Source organism: Panthera tigris, chromosome E2, assembly GCF_018350195.1.
Source record: "Panthera tigris isolate Pti1 chromosome E2, P.tigris_Pti1_mat1.1, whole genome shotgun sequence".
NCBI classification, from domain to species: domain Eukaryota; kingdom Metazoa; phylum Chordata; class Mammalia; order Carnivora; family Felidae; genus Panthera; species Panthera tigris.
The window spans coordinates 61376947-61398612 of NC_056674.1; the positions used below are offsets into that span (position 1 = coordinate 61376947).

The window sequence follows — 21666 nt, forward strand, 5'->3', positions numbered from 1 at the left end:
GACTGGCTTGGGTCATGATCTCGAGGTTCCGTGAGTTCGGGCCCTGCATCAGGCTCTGTGCTGGCAGTTCTGAGCCTGGAGCCTGCTTAGGATTCCCTGTCTCCCTTTCTCTCTCTGCCCCTCCCCTGCTTGCACTCTGTCTCTCTCTCTCAAAAAATAAATAAACATTAAGTTTTTTTTTTTTTTTTTTTTAAGTATGAGAGCTTGCAAAATAAGATCTTAAAGTGCATGTATCAAAATGTTACAGGATTTTTCTCTGGGTGATGAGATTAATAGCCTCTTATAAAAAAGTATCTTAAAAAACTGTCTTTAGTAAATTTTAAGCAGTTTAATAATCTTTGAGGACAGCATCTGTGGGTGACATTACTCCACAGTGATAGGTCTTGTTTCAGATACTGGCTGGGTAATAGGACTGGGGCCAGATGGAGTGGAGTCTGAGAATCGAAGACAAATTTAGTAAATTTCAGATAAGCTTTACTCTCCTGTGTTGCTTGGCTTCTGGTTAGGCTTGTCCTCACCCCAGATGTGGAGAGTGTTCTGCGGTTCTGGGTTCTTTGTCAACTGTCCTGGTGAGTGATGCCCTCACCTGCCCAGCTATTGTTCCCAAAGAAGCCGGTAATGTCCTTACCTGGATGGCAGACAAGCAGAGGAGAAAGCAGGTGGGGCCGGCCATAGCTGTGGTACGTGCTGTGGTCACAGAGTGGTGTGGGTCAGAGGCCGCTGGCCACACCGTTCTGTTGCCTCAGCTGCTGACATCCTGTGGCCCAAGGACTATTGACCTACGCGTCCATGGCAATCACAGTGTCCGGGGGAGGTGCTGGGAAGCCAGCAGGTGCAGAGGCCCACCAGGTGTCACAGGAACAGGACAGTGGCCTCAGCTAAGGGCTTCTCAGCTGTCTACCAGGGAACAGAGGCTTGGAATCCAGTGGATGTCAGTTAGCAGTCATACCTCTGAGCCTCCTCGTCAAAATGAGGATGATGGCCGCCGGCAGCTGGCGGTTGGGCAGGAGGGGGAAATTAACACTTAGCTTCATTGCACGAGGTGATCTGGGACCTTGTGAAATAGTGAGAGCAAGGCTGAAGCCACTTTGGGCGTCATATGCCGTAATTTTCACAGCACAGGTCAACCCTGTTCTGTGAAGGTGGGAGTGCACAAAGGTGTGGTAATGAGAGGTAGATTTTGGGGGGCCATCTTGCAGGCTGGTGGCCACACTGGCAATGAGGTTTTGCTGAAGGGGAGGAAGAAGGAACAGACCTGTCCTCATCTTGAAGTGATCAACTTCCCAGAAGAGTTTCAGGTCAGTTCTGGTGGGAAATGGAGGCAGGAATCACCTGGCAGCTTGGGACTTCTCCTCCCCCTATATTGTGAGCTTCTCTGCCAGCATTATTCCTAACTCTGCCCCTTCTGCAATGGCTCATGCTAAAGTCACAGAACATTGAGGGTTGGGCTGCTTTCTCAGCATGAGGCTTTACAGGGAAGAGAATTGTCCCCTCTTCCTATAGGGAAAGAAAGCCACAAATACTCACCTTCCCTTACAAAAGCTTAAGGGACTAGAGAAAATAATAATGAATATTTATTATTGAAATCCACATAGTTTATGTAGAGAATGTTCACAAGCCAGGCACAGGGAGAGGGACAGAAGGATCACTGTTGGAAGTCATGGGGTTTGGGTGCCCCCTGGATGGCCCATACTCCTTTTGGTATCTCCTGTAAAGTGTGGGACTTGGGATTTAGCCTCCACGAAGCCATCCTAGTAGGAACTGGACTGAGATGCATACGATTCCTCAGAAGCAGGAAGCTAACTCCTGCAGGAGGGATGTGATGGTGGCTCTCGTTCATTGTGCTTCCTAGAACACCATTGCCTCCTCTTTGTATTGGAAGTCAGTTCTGGTTCTCAGAAAAGATGTCAACATCCCCACTTACCCAGTGGTGCATGTAACATGCTTATTTCATGTTCACTTGCAGTCTTGCTACTTCCACCCATTGTGTCCCTGGGAATTGTGTGCTCCTGGGGCAGGTGGATCTTACATGTGAATGGGTGGCCGTTCACTTGTGCATATCTGCCCTGCTCACAGCATGCTCCACTGTCCTTTCAGACTTCACTTACCATGCAGAAGTCTAAAGATCAAATAGTTAAGAATTTCAGATGACCACAGCTGTGCGTTAAACCATATGGGGCCCGGGCACAAGGTAAGTGTACTGTAGAAGCTGCTGAGCCATGGGCTCTGTGAACATTGTATGCAGATGGGCCAGTGAGTGAGATCAGAGACTCACTTACTGTACGTCCAGTTCCTGCAGATGCTGACCCCACAGTCTCTTCTCAGGAAGGGCCGGGTGAGCGTCTGGTTTTACAGGTTATTGTCAGTACTGCCTGCCTGTGTTGAGGGGGGTTCAGAGCTGCTCAGGCTCAGTGGGAAGGGCAGTGGCCTGGAGGGAGATGGACCCACCCACTTTGCATCCCTGACCTCACAGCTCTTTCTCAGGGTAGCTGAGTCTGTTCAGAGAAAGCACTGGTGTCTGTCCAATTTATGAATCTGGCTCCCCGCCCCCTACCCTACCTACTCTTTTTATCTTCCTTGTGCAGCGCTAAAGCCCTTGAAGACATGGGCATTGAAAGTTGTGCAAGAGAGAGAGTAACAAAGAGGGAGGGACTTGTATTCTTGGCATCTCTGTACGAGATTCTGCCTATGCTTACTCAACTTTGAACATCAAACCAAGGGCTGGGGTCACCATTCCCATTCTCCAGCTTATAAAACAGGCACAGAGAGGTTGAGTATCTTGCTCTATGTCACACAACTGGTGAGGGCAGATCTGAGAATCAAACCCACTGTGGGCTGATATGGAATTCATGTGCTGTGCACCTGATGCCAGCAAGGAGAGAGTGAGAGAGAGGAGGTGCCCCAGACTGAGCCAGGCACGTGGATGTACATACACATAGGTATGTATACATACACACGTGTGTGTCCGTCCCCCCACCCGGTGTTCACCTCTGAGGCTACAAGGGAGGAGGGACACCAAGAGAGGAGCCATGAGAAGCCAAGGGAGGAGGGTGGCAGCAAAGGACAGGCGTCTATTAGGGGAAAACACCATGCTTCCCAGGAGACTAGGGCATTCCCTTCCCTGATGAGTCTGTCTCAAATCTTAAATTTCTCTCCCTGGCCCAGAAATTCTCTACTGGTCTAACTAGATTCACTCCTGACTTATACCTTTCCAGGGGTTAAGTTCCTGTGGAGACCTGGGCCAAGAGCATGAGTTCTCTGGCCCTCCTGGACCCTTCTGCTTTCAGTGATAAGGGGGGAATGAGGTACATGATGTGGAGTTTGGATTTGAATGCACACAAAATTTATTAGAACAGGAGGCCAAAAAACCATGGAGGGGATTGGCGTCAACATCCCCAGAAACACTCAAGGAACCTTCCCCCATTTGTATACCTCATCTCTTGCCCTGAAAGTAGAGGATTTGTTTAACCCGTTATATCTGCTCTCATTATATTCTTGAGGAGTGTAAGGGGTCAGTAGGCTTCTTCTGAACCTCCCTCAGAGCTGGGGTATGGAGTGTGTGGTAGCTACATTTGTTCTCTGGTACCTGAGATGCAATTTATTGGTAAAGCCTTGTCCATCCTTCCTGCAAACATAGGGCTTCTCCCCTGTGTGTGTCCTCTGGTGTGTGAAGAGACTTGACCTCCATGTAAAGCCTCGCCCGCACTCCCTGCAAACATAGGGCTTCTCCCCTGTGTGTGTCCTCTGGTGTGTGAAGAGATTTGACCTCCGTGTAAAGCCTCGCCCGCACTCCCTGCAAACATAGGGCTTCTCCCCTGTGTGTGTCCTCTGGTGTGTGAAGAGATTTGACCTCTGTGTAAAGCCTCGCCCGCACTCCCTGCAAACATAGGGCTTCTCCCCTGTGTGTGTCCTCTGGTGTGTGAAGAGACTTGACCTCCGTGTAAAGCCTCGCCCGCACTCCCTGCAAACATAGGGCTTCTCCCCTGTGTGTGTCCTCTGGTGTCTGAAGAGATTTGACCTCTGTGTAAAGCCTCGCCCGCACTCCCTGCAAACATAGGGCTTCTCCCCTGTGTGTGTCCTCTGGTGTCTGAAGAGATTTGACCTCCGTGTAAAGCCTCGCCCGCACTCCCTGCAAACATAGGGCTTCTCCCCTGTGTGTGTCCTCTGGTGTGTAATAAGAGCTGACTTATGACTGAAGTCTCTTCTAAACTCATTGCAAACGGAGGGCTTTTCCTCTTTGTGTGTTCGCTGGTGTCTGCTGAAATGTGATCTGTCATTGAACCCTTGCTCACAGCCTCTAGTTTTGATTCTTACAATTCTTGACATTCCTACCCCCATGAATAATTTTCCTGTATCCTCTGAATTCAAATTCTGGCCCGTGCTGGGCCCTTCTTCCACCATTCCCTCACACACTCTAGAACTCCCCATTTGTCCTTTGCATGGGGTGGAAAATGCTCTTGAAATTCTCCTCTGCTTTATACTTTTAAGCAAAGGTCTGGACCTTTCTTTGACCTCTTGACATTTTGCTTTGTCATTCCAGCTGTGTGGATCAGAATGTTGCTGCTGCTGCTGATTCTGATCACCTGGGCAGGGATTCTCTGGTTGGAAATGTTTTCTTGCAGATATTCGTGGGAGGCTCTGAGAAGAGTGTTTGCATTCCACATGTTGGCTGAGGAATTTCTGACTGGAGAAGGCCAGTGGGCAGGAGGGACATCGATGGATGTCTGGCTGTGGTTCTGCTGAAAGAGGAAATTTTTGGTCAGGTAGATGTTGCGTTGTATGCTTTGTCTCCCGGTAAGGCCTGCCCCACTACTCATTTTTATTGTGTTGACAATGCAAGATCTGTCTCCCACCAAGTTTTCCTTTATTTTTCCATTCCATTTTCACTTACTACATTGAGTAAATCCAGAAAGCCCATTTCAAGGGTCTTTTTTATGTATTGCCCAGACTAGGTACCTTCAAGCAGCATCAGAGGAAGCTTCCCTCCTTATAGGAATGGAACTACAATGACCTTTCTCCACATACAAACACCTTCTAAGTCATGTGACTCTGTGACAGTGTCTACAGTGATTTTATTCTAGTGAGAGGCAACAGCCCTTTTGATGACTTAGAATGTGGCAGTAAATATGAACTTGAGTCTCCCCATTTAAAAAGACATATTTAGGGGTACCTGGGTGGCTCAGTCAGTTGAACGACCGACTTCGGCTCAGGTCATGATTTCACCGTTTGTGAGTTTGAGCCCCATGTCGGGCTCTGTGCTGACAGCTCGGAGCCTGGAGCCTGCTTTGGATTCTGTGTCTCCCCCCCTCTCTGCCCCTCCCCTGCTCACGCTCTGTGTCTCTCTGTCTCAGAAATAAACAGAAACATTAAAAAGACATATTTAATTGACAACCAATATGTGTCTGGATCTCCATCTGAAAGTGGGATTTGGATTGGACGAGGCAGAGCAGTGCAGTCTCTTGGACTAAAGGACTCTGGTTCCTGCCGCTCCAACTAGGTTATAAACTGCTTCTCTTTCAGTTTTCTACAAATCATAACATGAAAATATATCCTTCATACTTTATTTCATTCGGTCTTAGCTCATCTCAAATACAATGGGAAGTCCTTTCAAAATATTTCCTTGACCAAGTGTGGGTATATATATCACACTCCCAACCACCATTCATCTTCTGCCAACCCACCACCCTCTCTCACTTAGAGATGAAGTGATCTTGGAGGGGATTACCCACTGCAGTCTCTCTCCAAAATTAACCAAAACATCATCTTAAAATAGAGAACACGCCACCCTCCAGTCGAAAATTGCACAATTGTTCTGTCTCAGTCAGGAAACACCCCAGTGTCTCAGCGTGGACCACAGGCTCTAGGGCGTCTACGTATCTATGGGTTCTCAGCCACATACCACACACGCCCCACCTCTCTTGTGCCTCAGGGCCTCTCTCCTAGCAGGCCCCCTCTTCCTGGAATCCTTTACCCCCGGGTGTTTGCGCATGTCCAGAGAGAGCCCTTCCCTGTCCAAGCTCTGCCACATCCCATCCTCTCCTCACACTGGTCCCCAGGCACCTTCCCAGGACTAGTTTTATTTTCAAAGCACCACTTGCTGTGTGATGTTATGCACACACATGCATCTGTACATGTGTTTCCCTTACTCATTCACTTATCAGGTGCTCAAGAGCAGTGATTCCGACAAGCTTGTTCCACCTCCAGTTCCTGGAAGGCTGTCTGGAACAGAGTAGGAGCTCACATGACAGCTAACTAAATTAAGAGTGAACGCACACCAACATACACATGTCATTTAGAAATACTGAGCAAATTAAGAAGAAAGAGCTAAAAGGGCAGAAGAAACTGACTTAGTGAGGGAGCCGGCAGGTGCTTGAAAACTTAATTTTTCGGCCTCTAAGTCTTTTATCACTATGTTCTGTTACACATTTTATGCACGAGGTATTTAAAAAATCATAACAAAAATGAAAAACTTAAAACTTATTTCTAAGAGGCCAATGCATATGAAATGAATCCTTATTTCTGAAGCATCTGATTTGCAATCGTACTGATTTTAGACAGGATTTTACTCTACGCGAGAGCTGGACATGGAAACTGCCACGGAGAATTCTTTCTTTTCTTTCTGTCTTGAAGAGCAGTGGTGCCCACCTTTCCCTGTTGAGAGCTCGCTCTTCCACTTGCTTCCCCACTTGATGCCCAGCTCCTGGCCGTACTCGTCCCCGTACCAGACTAGCAGTTCACAGCCTGGCCTGATGACCCGGCAGGTTCGGTAGAAGATCTGCCTGTGATACTGAAAGGCCACCAGGTTCTGCTCCTCATCGTCCCTGGCACAGTTCACATACCTGGGGTTGAGGCAGGGAAAGGGAAAAAGAACCATAGGAGATAAATTCCCATTATGTGTCAGATCTGCCCCGATGCTCAAGGCCTCTATGCTGTGATGCTGTCCACTCCCCAACTCCTCAGGAACCTTCTGTTCGTACTTAAGTCTCCCTCACAACATCATACGGACTCCCATCTCTAAGTTCTGCTTACTGGCCACAGCCTGCCTTTAATGTTTTCCCCCTTGCTTGATTAACCATTTTCTAAATCCCAATTCCAGACTTACTGCCACCTTGATTGGTCACAAAAACCCAGTGACCTTTTGTTTCTCTAAACTCTAAATTAAGTTCTGTTTTATACCACAGAACTTGATGCTTGACCATGGACTCCGCTTCTAGATCAACACCCATCATTCCACACTCAGCCCAAGTGTGGCTATCTTCCTTTGAGAAGGCTTTCTTCAGTCTCCCTACACTGTGTCTGAGGTACCATTCACTTGCCTCCCCTGAGTTCCCATAGAAACTTGGAGCTTCCTTTGTCTTAGTAAAATGACACAGAAAAGCAATATTTTATTTACATACTGCATTCCCTGATAAAATGAGAGCCCCTCAAGGAAAGGGGCTGGGTCATGAAGCACAGAGGCCTGTGGCCATACTGTAGCCCATTCCTATACAGGCTTCAGAACCCAGTTCTATTAGAACTGAGACGAGGAAGAGCTACTGCCCTCACATTTAAAGGTCCCTTGTTTGAAGCTATCTCTCCACCGTATACCTCTTGAAAAACAGGGAAATGATAGTTAAATATTCTTAAACTCAATTGTCTATTGTCTGTCTGCAATATGTCTTCCATAAAACATGGGTTGTATACTAGGTTTAACTCACGAACTCCATTGTCTAAACTGGAACATAGTAAATGCTTATAAACATTGATCAGATAAATTGAAGTGTGAGTCCAGTGTTCCTGATGAATCTAGGCTCCTCAGGTTTTTGCCAGTGTCCAAATGTTGTCTAGCATATTTTGAGGACATATACTATATTCTTATCTCCTTTCCCCCATTACTTTCTCTTGAAATAAAAGAGCATTACATGGAGAAAAAAGAGGAACAGAGGATTGAGGGAGACCATTGAGGGAGACATGATGAGAAGGAAAGGGACGTAGGTTTGTGAGAGGTGAATGTCCTCTCTGGAGCTCTGAACTCTATTGGCCTTACCTCATCCAGTTGGCCCAAGAGTTATCCTTTCCATCCACATACTCGTAGCAGTTTCTCCCTTTGGTGATCTGAGTTTGAGAAAGAGAAATTAAAGTTTTTTGTTTTTTGTTTTTTGTTTTTTTGTTTTCTGGTGTGTGAGGGGTGGGGAGGTAATGGAGGGATTATTTTACTCTCCTGTGGTCAGTGGTCTTTCAGCCTGTATGGAATCAGTCCCCAGTGTGACCACATGATGTACTCCTTAGTCGTTGTCTACACATCTGGGTCGCTTTGTCAACTCAGAGCTCGGGTCCCGCAAGGGAGGAGCTTCCTGTTTGTGTCTGTACCACTATGCTCCCCCTTCCCCCCTGACCTTTAAGTAGGAACAGCAGGTTCATGCAAAGTCCACTCAGTACACAGAACTAACCATGTTATTCTCATCCATGTAGAAGGTGATGTCCTACCAATTCACGGCAGAGATGTGGGACACCAGAGGACAGGGGAAGAGGTAGGTGATTCTCACCAGCCAGGAGTATCCACTGTTGGCTGCCTCTTCGTCTTCGGTGATCTGGCCCTCATAGGGGCCGAAGTGTGTACCCAGTGGCAGATCGGATGCTTCATTCCATACTCCAAGCCCAGCCTCAGGGATGCTCGATGGTCTGATTCTCAGACCAGGGGGCAGAGTGAGGGCTGAGCGGTTGGGATGCCCCCTGCCCACTGCATTGTCCTTTACGAATGTAGGGGGCCCGTGAACAGCGCAACTGTCAGTGAAGAAATTCTGACACTTCTCACAATCTGGAAGCGAGAGCAACAGGGGTTAGGAAAAGGGTTAGTGCATGTTCCTGCACTTAAGCAGCTTCAGAATTAGCTCAACACACATCATTTAGCCTCTATCCTATACTCCTGGTTACTAGGGGAGGAGAATGATTTGGGGTCCCTATGACATAATGAAGTTATTGTACCAGGAGAGAACAGCTTTCTCTGAGAGTGGGCCAAGATGGTCACTTACAGAGGTAGTCATCATCCTGGGGCTCGCTGACCTCTTGGTATGCAAAGCCCTTTCTTTCTCGTAGACTGTACATCTTCACTCCAATCTCCTTTCTCCTGAGCTCTGAGTTGGAAAAGAGTACGTGAGTGAGGTTGGTGGGGTCTGGAGTGTTAGTCCCGTTTTGTCAGAAAATGCAAAATCTCCTCTAATAAATTATTACTTATCCTTCTATATACTCTCTCCCCACTGTCCAAACTCTTACTTCAGAGAGTAAGACTCCATACTGACTGTAGATGGCTAATTCAATGTTAGTTTCTTCCCATTATCAGGCTTACTTTACAATATTTCCTCTTAGAAAATGGTTCATTCATGCATTTCTTCATTCAGAAAATATTTGTTGAGGGCACATTACATGTTAGGCATCGAGCAAGAGCCTGGGCATTCAACACCAAGAAAGTATGGTCTTTATTATCACTGAGGGATTTATTGGACAACTTGCATGTGTCAATTCTTTAATGTTTAATGCTTTCAAACAATATATGAGCTATGCATTCTTATCTTCAGTTTACAGATTAGCATTCAGGAGCTCAGAGAATTTATAAGATTTATCCAAGACCTCAACGGTAACTACAGGTCTCAGGTTAGTCTAGCTTTAACCTAGGCCTAGCCAAAGTCCACTCCACATACCTAGGTTGTATTCATCAAACTTTCTGGAGGACTTAGAGGGACCAAAGTTCCCATATTATTCTTTCTCTTACCCAATTTTCGTCTAGAGTGATGTCCAGAGGTACTTGCTTCTCCAGGAAGGGACACTGGTTTCTGGCCCTGCTCTGAGCCACTTGTGTTCAGCAACTTTGCTGTTTCTGAGAATTCCTTCAAACTAGATTCCTTACTTAATGGCACTCTGTGGGTTCCCTTCAATGTGAGAGTCACATATTAAAAGACAACAGGCATTTTTTTTTTTTTTAGTCCTGTAAGGCTTATGATGTGTTTTCACATGAATTGCTTTGGTTAATACTTCAACAACACTTGGAAATACCTGGGGATTCCGAATACTAGAGGGAAAAGAAAGGGAATATGTGGATATTGAATTCAAAACTATAACCCATGGCTTAAGACTCTTTCTCTTTAAATTTTCTCAGATTTCTCCATAAAAGTGAGAAGGAGGCAGGGAGAACACTTGGGAAAACTGGCTGGAGAATCAAGAAGGTCTGTGAAAGAAAGTGGTGAGGACTTGTAGATAAAAAGAGGGGATCATCTATAAACTAGTGGACATTTAATGGAGGAGGAAATGTAGACAAGTGGAAAGGACTGCACACGTCTGGAAAATGAGGTGACAGAGCAGAGAGAGGGGAAAGATGATAAAGAAGGCGTTGGAGGAAATGTATCTGAACACTGGGGGGAAAAAAAAAAGGATGCTAAATTTGTCGCTTGCCATACCCAGGAAAGAATATTTGGAATTAAATTAGCTGGTTCCTGTCAATTCTGTTTGAATAAGGTTGTACCGGCAGCTAGCTCTCTTCAGTTTTCCTGATCCATAAAATGGTATACGTGCTAATTTTTAAAAAAGTTTTATTTATTTAAGTAATATTTACATCCCACATGGGGCTTGAACTCATGACCCTGAGACCAAAAAGTCCCATGCTCTTTCAACTGAGCCATCCAGGTGCCCTGTATACATGCTATTTCTTAATGTTATAGTAAACAGGAAATATTATAATGATCATCAAATTGTCTCATGAGCTATTTGATACAGTATGAATGTGAGATTACAGTTCTGCTGTCAATTGAGAGGGTTCTCCATTGTCTCCATATTCAAAATCTAAATCACAGATCTTATTTTCAGCATTCTTTGACCCTTTTATTTCTAATGTAATCTGTAAACGTGGAATTACTTGTTCAGAAAACATTCAGGGGCCCTGTGGGGCCTGGGACTTCTGAGAAGAAAGAGCCTGCAGGGCAGAAGCAGGCTACACAAACGATTCTGAACAACATGAGAGTTGCCTAATGAGAGCTCAGAGGAAGGAGCTGTTGCTTCTTCCTACAAGTATGAACATTTTAAATCAGTTCCAGTTAAGTAAGTTTCTTTTTTTCTTCTTAAGTTTATTTATTTTTGAGAGAGAGAGAGAGGGAGAGAGGGAGCAGGGAAGGGGGAGAGAGAGAGGGAGGGAGAGAGAATTTCAAGCAGGCTCTGCACTGACAGTGATGAGATTTCAGGAACCATGAAATCAAGAGTCTGACGCTTAACTGAGTGAGTCACCCAGGTGCTCCACAGATAGGTGAGTTTCTAAAGAAGATTATGTAACGTATATGAAGTCTTTAAGTCATTTTATATGTTGTTTCTCAGTCATCAAACCTGAAGGTACTCAGGGCTTCAGATGCTTCCTCTTATTAGAATGGGAGGCTCTGGGGGCGTCTGGGTGGCTCAGTCAGTTGAGCGACAGACTCTTGATTTTGGCTCAAGGTCATGATCTTGCAGTCCTGGGATTGAGCCCTGTGGTGGGCTCTGTGCTGGGTGTGGAGCCTGCTTGAGAGTCTCTTCTCTCTCTCTCTGTCTCTCAAAATAAATAAATAAACATTAAAAAAGGGGGGGGCCTGGGTGACTCAGTTGTTTAAGCATCCGAATCTTGATTTCAGCTCAGGTCATGATCTCAGGGTTGTGAGAGCGAGCCCCAAGACAGGCTCCATGCTGGAAGTGGATCCTGCTTAAGATTCTCTCCCTCTGGGGCGCCTGGGTGGCTCAGTCGGTTGGGCGTCCAACTTTGGCTCAGGTCACGATCTCACTGTCCGTGAGTTCGAGCCCCACGTCGGGCTCTGTGTTGACAGCTCAAAGCCTGGAGCCTGTTTCGGATTCTGTGTCTCCCTCTCTCTCTGACCCTCTCCCGTTCATGCTCTGTCTTTCCCTGTCTCAAAAATAAATAAAATGTTAAAAAAAATTAAAAAAAAAAAGATTCTCTCTCCCTCTGCCCCTCTCTGCTCTCTAAATAAATAAATTAACAAATAAATCGAATGGGAGGCTCTGATGGCGGGGATGCTCTCTCTTTCATCTGGGACGATCGAGTGTACAAATTGCTGGTATTATTTGTAAGCTTCTCTTACTTAGGGGGTCTTAGCTCATCTCTCACTTCAGCATACTAGAAAAGAACTGGGTCGAAATGAATCAAATGAATAATGTAAATTTTATAAAACTATGAAAGTCTTAATGAGCTTTTAAGTGGTTTAGAAAAGGAGCTTGAGATTAGACTGCACTACCACTAGCACTGTGATGTCAGGTATATAAGCAAACCTGTCTTTGTCTCAATCTCACCTATAAATGGTGATATTTATAGTACCCCCCCCCCCCATAGGGTTGTTGTAAGGTTTAAGTGAGTTTATTTGTGTAAATGCTTAAAATAAAGTCTGAAGTACAGTGAAAATAAAACAAGTGATAGCTAATATTGTTGCTGTTCTTGTTAACTATTACAGCGATGATGATCTCGGATACTGTGCTAAAGAGATCAGTAAAGGAAGGCAGCAGTTTCTAGGATACTCTGAATTCTTCTACTCTTACCTGTGTTTAAATCCATGAGAAAGATTTTCTTGTCATCAGGATCTGGGAAATACTCACCTTGTGTTGTTTATTCTGATCCACTCTGGATGCCACCCAAGAAGGTTTGACTATAAAGTGATGAGAAATCAGTGTTTTGGTTGGCAAATGTTTCTAAGCTCCAGAGACTCTCACTAGAGACACAGAACTCTTGACTAAGGAGTGGCAAGTACAAGGACTACCAAAAGGTGATTGGAAAGTGGTTTTTGAAATATTATCAAAGTCTATGCTGCTACTGGTGACAACTAATTTTCTGAAAGTGTTAAAAAAATAGACAAAACCTCATTTAAGCTTCATCTTATGTTCATAACTTATCTATTACATATAGTTATATATATATAACTACTATATAACTATATATATAACTATATATAACTATATATAACTATATATATATATAACTATATATAACTATATATAACTATATATAACTATATATAACTATATATATATATAACTATATATAACTATATATAACTATATATAACTATATATAACTATATATAACTATATATATATATATATATATATATACTGACCTTCTATGACAAAAAAAATCTCAATAAGCTGTGAATAGAAAAAAATTACCTCACTCTAATAATGGCCATATATGAAAAGTCTATCTCCAACATCATACTCTGCAGTTTAAAACTGAAAGCTTTTTCTCTAAGATCAAGAATAAGGCAAGGATGCCCACTTCACTACTTCTCTTCAACCTAGTACTCGAAGTCCTAGCCAGGGCATTGGAGAAAAATAATAAGTAAGTATGTAAGTGAGTAAGTAAATAAAGTGCATCTAATTTGGAAAGCAAGAAGTAAAATTATGGTTGTTCACACATGACATGGTCTTATATGTAGAAAGTCCTAAAGATTCCACACAATATCTGTCAGAACTAACAAATTCAGCAAAGTTGCAGGATACAAAATTAACACTAAAAAATTAGTTGCATTTGTATGTACTAACAATGAACAATCCAAAAAGGAAATTAAGAAAACAGTCTTATTTATAATAGCACCAAAGGAATGAAATAATTAGGAGCAAACTTAAGGATGTATAACATTTGAACACTGAAAACTACAAAACATTGCTGAAAGAAATGAAAGAAGGCACAAGTAAATAGAAGCACATCCCATATTCATGGATTGGGAGTCTTTTTTTTTTAAGTTTATTTATTTTGAAAGAAACAGTGTGAGTGGGGTAGGGGCAGAGAGAGAGAGAGAGGGGAGACAGAGGATCCCAAGCAGGCTCTGCACTGTCAGTGAAAAGCCCAATGCGGGGCTTGAACCCATGAACTGTGAAATCATGACCTGAGACGAAATCAGACGCTTAACTGACTGAACCACCCAGGTGCCCCCATTTCTGGGTTTTCTATCCTGTTTCATTGATCTATGTGTCTTTCGTACCAGTACCATACTGTTTGAATCACTAGAGCTTTGACATATAACTTGAAGTCCAGAAATGTGATGTCTCCAGCTTTGTTTTTCTTTTTCAAGACATTTTCATTCTTTTGCATATGGATATTCTATTTTCCCAACACCATTTGTTGAAATATTGTCCTTTCCCCATGATGTAGTCTTGGCATTCTTTATTTGATATACATATATATACAAATACACACACACACACACACACACAGGCACAGTGGAATATTAGCCATAAAAAAAGATGAAATCTTAACATTTTCAATGACGTGGATGGGAGCTAGAGAGTATTATGCTAAGCAAAATAAGTCAGAGAAAGACAAATACCGTATATTTCATTCATGTGTGGAAGAAACAAAACAAATGAGCAAAGGGGGAAAAAAAAAGGCAAACCAAGAAACAAATTCTTAACTATAGATAGCACACTGATGGTTACCTGAGGGGAGGTAAGTGGGGGAATGGGTTAAATGGGTGCTGGAGATTAAGGAGTGTACTTGTGGTGAGCACAGGGTGCTGTATGAAAGTGGTAGTTTACTGTATTGTACACCTGAAACTAATATAATAACACTATATGTTAACTAACTGGAATTAAAATTAAAACTTAAAAAAGGGAATGAAGATGGACCTTCATCTTACATCATATACAAAAACCAACTCTGAAAGGACCGTAGACCTAAATGTATGACCAGAAACTATAAAGCTCTTAGAAGAAAACAAGGGGAAAAGCCTCATGACATTGAATGGGCAACAGTTTCTTGTATATGAAACCAAAAGCACAAGCAACAAAAGCAGAAATAGACAAATGGGACCATACTAAACCTAAAAAACTTCTGTGCAGCAAAGGACACAGTCAACAGAGTGAAAAGGCAATGGGAGGGGCACCTGGGTGGCTCAGTCGGTTAAGCGTCCAACTTCAGCTCAGGTTATGATCTCACGTTTCATGAATTCAAGCCCCGTGTTGGGCTCTGTGCTGACAGCTCAGAGCGTGGATCCCACTTCAGATTCTGTGTGTGTGTCTCTCTCTCTCTCTCTCTATCTCTTTCTCTGTTCCTTCCCCTCTCACACTCTGTCTCACTGTTTCTCTCTCAAAAATAAATAAAAATAAAGAATAAAAAAAATTTTTAAAAAGGCAATGGGAAAAAATAATTGTAAAATATACATTTGATAAGGGGTTAATATCCAGACTACACAAAGAACTGCTGAAACTCAATAGTAAAAAACCAAGTAACCTTATTAAAAATTGGGTGCTATGAAAAGAATTCTGTCTCTCCAAAAGGTCCCTATGTGAAACCCTAACCTCCAATGTGATTGTATTTGGAGATGGGGTCTTTGGAAGGTAATTAGAGTTAGATAAGGTCATGAGAGTATGCTCCTCATGATTGGATTAGTGCCCTTAAGAAGAGAAATCTCTCTCTTTCTCCAAGAGTATGCACATATAAATGAGAGGTCATGCTAGCACACAGTAAGATGGAGGTTGCCTACAAGGCAAGAATAGAACTGGACTATGATGGCACCCTGATCTCAGACTTCCAGCCTCTAGAACTGTGAGAAAACAAATTTCTGTGGTTCATGCCACCTAGTCTATGGTACTTTATTATGGCAGCCTGAGGTTTTAATACAATGACAAAAGGACTTGAAAAGACATTTTTTTCCAAAGAAGATATATACAAATGGCTCAAATGCACATGAAAAGATGTTCCAGGGGAGCCTGGGTGGCTCATTTGGCTGAGTGTCCAACTCTTGATTTCGGCTCAGGTCATGATCTCGTGGTTTGTTGGTTTGAGTCCCACATTGGGCTCTGTGCTGAGGCTCTGAGCCTGCTTGGGATTCTCTCCCTCCCTCCCTCTCTCTCTGCCTCTCCCCGGCTTGTGCTCACTCTCTCTGTCTCTCAAAATAAATAAACTTAAAAATTAAAAAAAAAGAAAAGATGGTCCATTGTCACTAATCCTCAGGGAAATGCAAATTAGAACTGCAATGAGATATTATCTCATACCCATTAGTATAATCACTATGAAAAAAAAAAAACCCACCAGACAATAACAAGTGTTGGCAAAGATGTGGAGAAATTGGAACCCTTACATACTATTTGTGGGAATGTGAAATGTTGCAGGCATTATGAAAAACAGCATGGAGGATGCTCAATAAATTAAAAAGAATTGTCATATGATTTAGAAGTCAAATTTCTGGGTATGTGTATAAAAATTGGAAACAGGATCTTGAATAAATATTTGTACATTCAAGGTCATTGCAGCTTTATTCATAATAGCTAAGATGTGGAAGCAACCTAAATGTGCATCGACAAATAAATGGATAAAGGAAATTACGCACACACACACACACACACACACATGGGAATATTATTCAGCCTTACAAATGAAGGATATCTTGTCATATGTTACATCATGGATGGACTTTGAGGATATTATGCTAATTGATATAAACATATCACAAAAGACAAATACTGCATGATTCCACATATATGAGTTATCTATTTCATGGATATGGAAAATAGAACGGTTGTTTCCAGGGCCTGTCGGGGGAAGGGGAGGGGAGGAAATGGAAGGTTGTTGTTCATGGGTATGGAGTTTCAGTCATACAAGATGAAAAAGATCTAAAAATCTGTTGTTCAATAATGTGCATGTAGCTAATAATACTGTGCTGTATACTTAAACATTGTTAAGAGGGTAAATCTATGTTATTATATTTTGTAACCACAATAAAGAAAATTGGGGTGGGAATGTTAGCTGAGGGTAGATAAAGCTGTGTAGATGTATGGTAAACCATGGGGTATATGAAGACTTTCTTTTCATGTCAAACCTTTGTGGACAACCACACACTGGGTTTTCAAATCTCTGAAATCCGTAGATGGAATCATAGACCTAACCCAAGTTGCTTTCTCCAGTTTAGGGAGATCAACCCTTCTTCCAAACTCTTTTGTTTGAACAGCAAAAGAGGAAGTGAGTCTCTCAGTTCTATTTTGTAGCGATCACTCTTCATGTTGTTTGCCTGATGCTGTCTCTGGCGAGTGATATGTGGGAAAGACCAGGGAGACTAGTTACCTCAAACCCTCTTCCAGAATTATGACAAAGAATCTGGTTCATTTTGGGGTAAGAAGATCCTGTGTGTGATTAAATATACCTAAAAACTGTATCTTTACATAATATGTTCATCATTTTCTCTTTTTAAGACATTTAATCCAATAATTGGATAATGAGAATAACTGCGATTACTTTTAGAAAGCTCTCTGGTGGACTTACAGTCTAATTAAGGTTTCTTTATCTTCCCTTTCATTAACTAGCAATGTTTAGCAAAAACAGTCTTTTTTAAAAAAGAAAAACGAATGATAAATCTTAAACATACAGAAAGGTATGGAGAATTATATTGGAAAACCTATACATCCACCACCATGAATGGCCTTATCTCAACATTCTGCCACAACTTTATATCTTTTAATTTTTATCTTTATATCTTTTAATTTCTATTTTAAAATTCAAAAACAAAAATAAAAGCAAATAAAAAACTAACCAAGACACAGCAAAGCCACCTGCCACCCATTCCTTCTTCTCTTATGATAACTATTCTGAATTTGGCATTTCTTTTTCATGTTCAGATTTTGATACATTTACCACTCTTAATGTATTTATAAATAATATAATTATTATCATCCACATTTTAAAATTTTATATGAATAAGTTTTGTGTGATATAATTACATAAATATACATAAATATACATAAATTACATAAAATATAATAAATTACTGTGTGATATGCTGTTTTGCGTCTATTTATATTTATGTTTCTGAGGAAAGAGTTTCCTTTTTTAACTCCTGAGATGCAGCTGAGACCTAAACTTTGGGTTCCAGGAGGAAATCTCTAAATCTTCCTGGCCCCTCACCTTGCTGCCTTGGCGTCCATTCTTCATCGGAATCCTCAGTGTCATCTACTTGGGGTTTGATGGCCTGCCTGCGGTGACACATGAAAGCTGGTCGAGGGGCTCTGAGACCTGGAAAGAAGCAAAACCCTTGTCCGAAGAGGGAAGATCTAGAAGGAGGAACAAAGCACGGTAGCAATGGAGCACATCTCCTAGTCAGTGCGACTCCGTTGTATGGGCTGGGAGAGTCTCGAACAAGGCAAGAGATGAGCTGTGCATTGCCAGTGCAAGCCCTACACTGATAGAAGAGAACAAAATTTCATTCCAGATTTGTCTTCACACAGAAGGGAACCGTGATCAGACAGAGCCACCCGAGAGGCCAACTAATATAGGGACTGAAGGCCTGATTCACGTTTCCCAGGCTCCTCAGCACCCAGCACTTCTGGTTACCTATAGTCATCAGCGCTTCATAGTTCCTTTTCACATTCCTGTATCGGATTTTCTCCCAGTCTCCCATCTCTGTCCATTCTTCCTTGGAGAAGTATATGGAAATGTCTTTGAAAGCATCTTTGGCCTAGAGAAAATAAGAGATCCCATCGGTGACTAACTAACGCACGTCAGAACTTAGAGCCGGGCCTTCTCCTCCACCTTGTATGTACTGTGTACCCTGCCTCCTGGGTGCTCTCTGTTAAACGAGGGTAAAGCGTTTCTGTCCTTCTTGATGGGTCCTGATCAATCGAACAAACACTAAGCATTTTACTAGCTCTCTCTTGGCAAAGGGAAACCGCTGATGCCACTATCCCGTGTAACTTCCTCCCCCACCCACGTCCTGTAAAGGAGTGAGTGCCCTTTATCCTGTGTACAGTCACTGGTGTAGGCCAGGAGCCTGTGGTCCTCCAAGGACCAGCTCCTGGTCACCAGGCCCCTCTCTTCATCCTCTCCAAGAAGTCTGGAGCCCAGCTTCTCCCACACCTCTCACCGTGGGCTTCCATCTTGCTTTCCTTGAGCTTCTCTCAGTGGACTGCTCCGGGAATCCGACGGGGCTCGTGGTGCTGGGACCTCCAGGCCGGCCCCGCTCCGACTCTGAGGCTGGCCATGGCTCCATGAGTCTCTCTGTCCTAAGGCCAAGGCACCTGTGGAAGGAGAAGGTGCTGACAGGGGGTGACGGCGCAGACCACTGCCCAGAGCCATGTCTGTTTTCTCCATTTGGGTGGGGCATCCAGGAAAGAGGTGGGCAGCCCAGGGAGGATTAGAAGATGCAGGGGAAACCTGCGGGTAGTGATGGGATGGAGAACCTCTACTGGCAATGCCAGGCCATTCTAACGTGAGCTAGATTTTGTTTCTTTTATTCTACTGCAGCTCGGCCCATATGAGGAAAGGTCGCAAAGGGATGTGGCTGTGGGCGTTTGATTAGAGTCCTGAGGTGCAAGGCCAGAGCAGTACCAAGGCGGCCTGGAGGCCCCTGAGTGCCGGCCCGTTCCGGGGACAGGAAGTGAATATTTCTCAGAGAAGCGCTTCTTGGGATGTGCACCTGGGGATTCTGGAAAAATCTGGTATAAACAGGCTCAATCTCTAAGGGACAGAGATGCCTCAGGGTGAGGAGATTTGGTCTCTCGCAGGCTGAGGGAGTTGGGGTTTCTTAAGTCAAGGGGATTTGGGGCCTCAAGATGAGGACACCTAGGGTTCCTCAGGCTGATGATATTGGCAGTCTCTCAGGACAAGATTTGGGTCTTTCTGGCCGAAGAGATTTAGAACGCTCGGGTTGAGAGGATTTGGGATCTTTGAGACTGAGGAAACGTTAAGTCATATTCTGAGGAGACTTGGACTCTCTCATTAATGGGCTTTAAGGTTTTCTGACCTTGAGGTTATTTGCGGTCTTTGAAGCCGAAAGGATTTAAGAGTTCACAGGCAGGGGCTGTTCAGGGTCTCTGACGTTGGGGAAATTTGTTCTCTCTGTGGGTGTTACATTTCAGGCTCCTCGGGCTGAGGACGTTTGGGGGTCTAAGAATTGGGGGGGGGGTTAGCGTTTCTCTGGGTGACGCGATATGAGGTTTCTGCAGCCGAGCTGCTTTGGGGTCCAATGCTGAGGAGACGTGAAGTTCCACGAAGTTAGCGGATTTGGGTTCCCTGAAGGCGGCGGGATTTGGGGTCCCTTGAGGCTGAGGGGATTCGGCGCCTTTCAGGGTGAGGGGATCTAGGGTCTCCCAGGCGGGCTTTGAAGGGCTCAGGATCAGGGTTTACAAGGGTTTCACACGGCACGGCACAGTCCTCGGTGTTCTCGTCAGTCTACCCGGCCTCTCGCGTTGCCCACCCGGATCTGCCGCCCGCTGCTGAGCCGCCGAGCGCTGTGCGCCGGGTGAGAGTCGGGACACAGCGGAGGGCGAGATACCCGCTTATACCGCCCTGTCAGGCAGGAGCCACCAATCAGCGCTGCAATCAAAGCGGCCCCTCCAATTGGCGGTCGGGAGGGGGCCGATGGGGCGGAGCGTAGGGCGAGCCGTGGGTGTCAGTCATTGGCCGAACACCACCCCTGTGGATGCTCCCGCCCCACCCCGCGGGGATTGGCTGCTCTGAGTCCAGCGCGTGTCTCTCAAGAAGGCTCCCCCCGCCCCCCCGCCGCCCCCCGGGCATTCTGGTAGTTTTCATCACTTCCCTTCGGTACCCGCCCCGCCCCCCCCCCCCCCCCCCCCCCACGTTGGTGAAGGACGCGCCGGGCCGGAGACTGCGCAGGGCGTCCTGCAGCGCAGGCTGAGTTTGGAGCGTTGAGCTGACGGCAGGGCTTCAGGGTGGACATAGGCATCCTGTGTTCGGAAAAGATTCTTTGCTCTACCAGACTTTTATCAGGCTCTGGAAGGGTCTCCTAGGCCCATCTGTCCCCGTCCTTGTAAAATCCACTTTTAGCGAGAGCTGTATGACCCGTTAGTATATAGTGAATATCGTATTACATTCAGGGGACAACTATGTAATTAAGTATTGTCTGGTGAGACGGTGTGTAGAGACACCAAATAAAATCTCTATGGCTCAAAGATTTAAACCCAACAAATGGAATAGTAAGTATATTAGAAAACAACTCGGGGGTCGGGTTCCTAATGAAAAGCAGAAGTGGCATTCGTGAGTAATAGGCGTGTTTAGATAATGCAGGTCCAAAAGTCATCAGAAGTAGTGCTCGCTTGGCAGCACGTAGATTACAATTGGAACAATATAGAGAAGATTAGCATGGCCCCTGTGCAAGGATGATACACAAAACTTTGAAGCATTCTATATTAAAAAAAGTCAAGAGAAGTAAGAAGACGTAAGTAAAATCAAAGAAAAAAATGAAAAAAAAATTCGAGTATTTTGCATAAAAATAAGGCATCAAATACAGGACAATGGGTCCACGGTCGGGGGTTGGGGGGGGCACTGGCTGTCAGAAGATAAAAAGGGAAGAGTGTTTCTGACCCTTACCAATTTTTTTTTTTAATTTTCTTAATGTTTATTTCTCTTTGACAGAGCATCAATGCGGGAGGGGCAGAGAGAGAGGGAGACACAGAATCTGAAACAGGCTCCAGGCTCCCAGCTTTTGGCACAAAGTCCGACCCGGGGCTTGAACTCACAGTTGGCGGGACCATGACCTGAGCTGAAGTCAGACGCTTAACCGACTGAGCCACCCAGGCATCCCTGACCCTTACTAAGTTTTGATCACAGAAACATAACATGATTTCCTTGTACATGAAGTAGGCCTTCTTTCCAGGGAAGGAATGTAAGTCTCCAGGCAAGGTCACCCGGGCAAGTGGACTGCTCCCTCTGCTGTCATGAAG

The 21666-nt window shown here is 44.3% G+C and overlaps 1 protein-coding gene and 1 non-coding gene across 2 annotated transcripts; one reads left to right on the forward strand and one right to left on the reverse strand.

Moving 5' to 3' along the window:
- Window positions 1-4475: 4475 nt before the first annotated feature.
- On the reverse strand, window positions 4476-20201 carry PRDM7 (PR/SET domain 7). Its single transcript, XM_042968100.1, has 11 exons — window positions 19728-20201; window positions 18849-19002; window positions 18320-18443; window positions 17894-18001; window positions 12598-12647; window positions 9749-9905; window positions 9012-9113; window positions 8526-8797; window positions 8027-8094; window positions 6572-6839; window positions 4476-4739 (listed from the first exon to the last, which is right to left on the reverse strand). Exons 2-11 carry the CDS (start codon window positions 18972-18974, stop codon window positions 4476-4478), a joined length of 1539 nt encoding a protein of 512 aa, XP_042824034.1. The 5' UTR covers window positions 18975-19002; window positions 19728-20201.
- Window positions 20202-21031: 830 nt separating this feature from the next.
- LOC122234444 lies at window positions 21032-21137 on the forward strand. Its single transcript, XR_006212232.1, has one exon. It is a non-coding gene; the product is annotated as a U6 spliceosomal RNA (small nuclear RNA).
- Window positions 21138-21666: the final 529 nt, after the last annotated feature.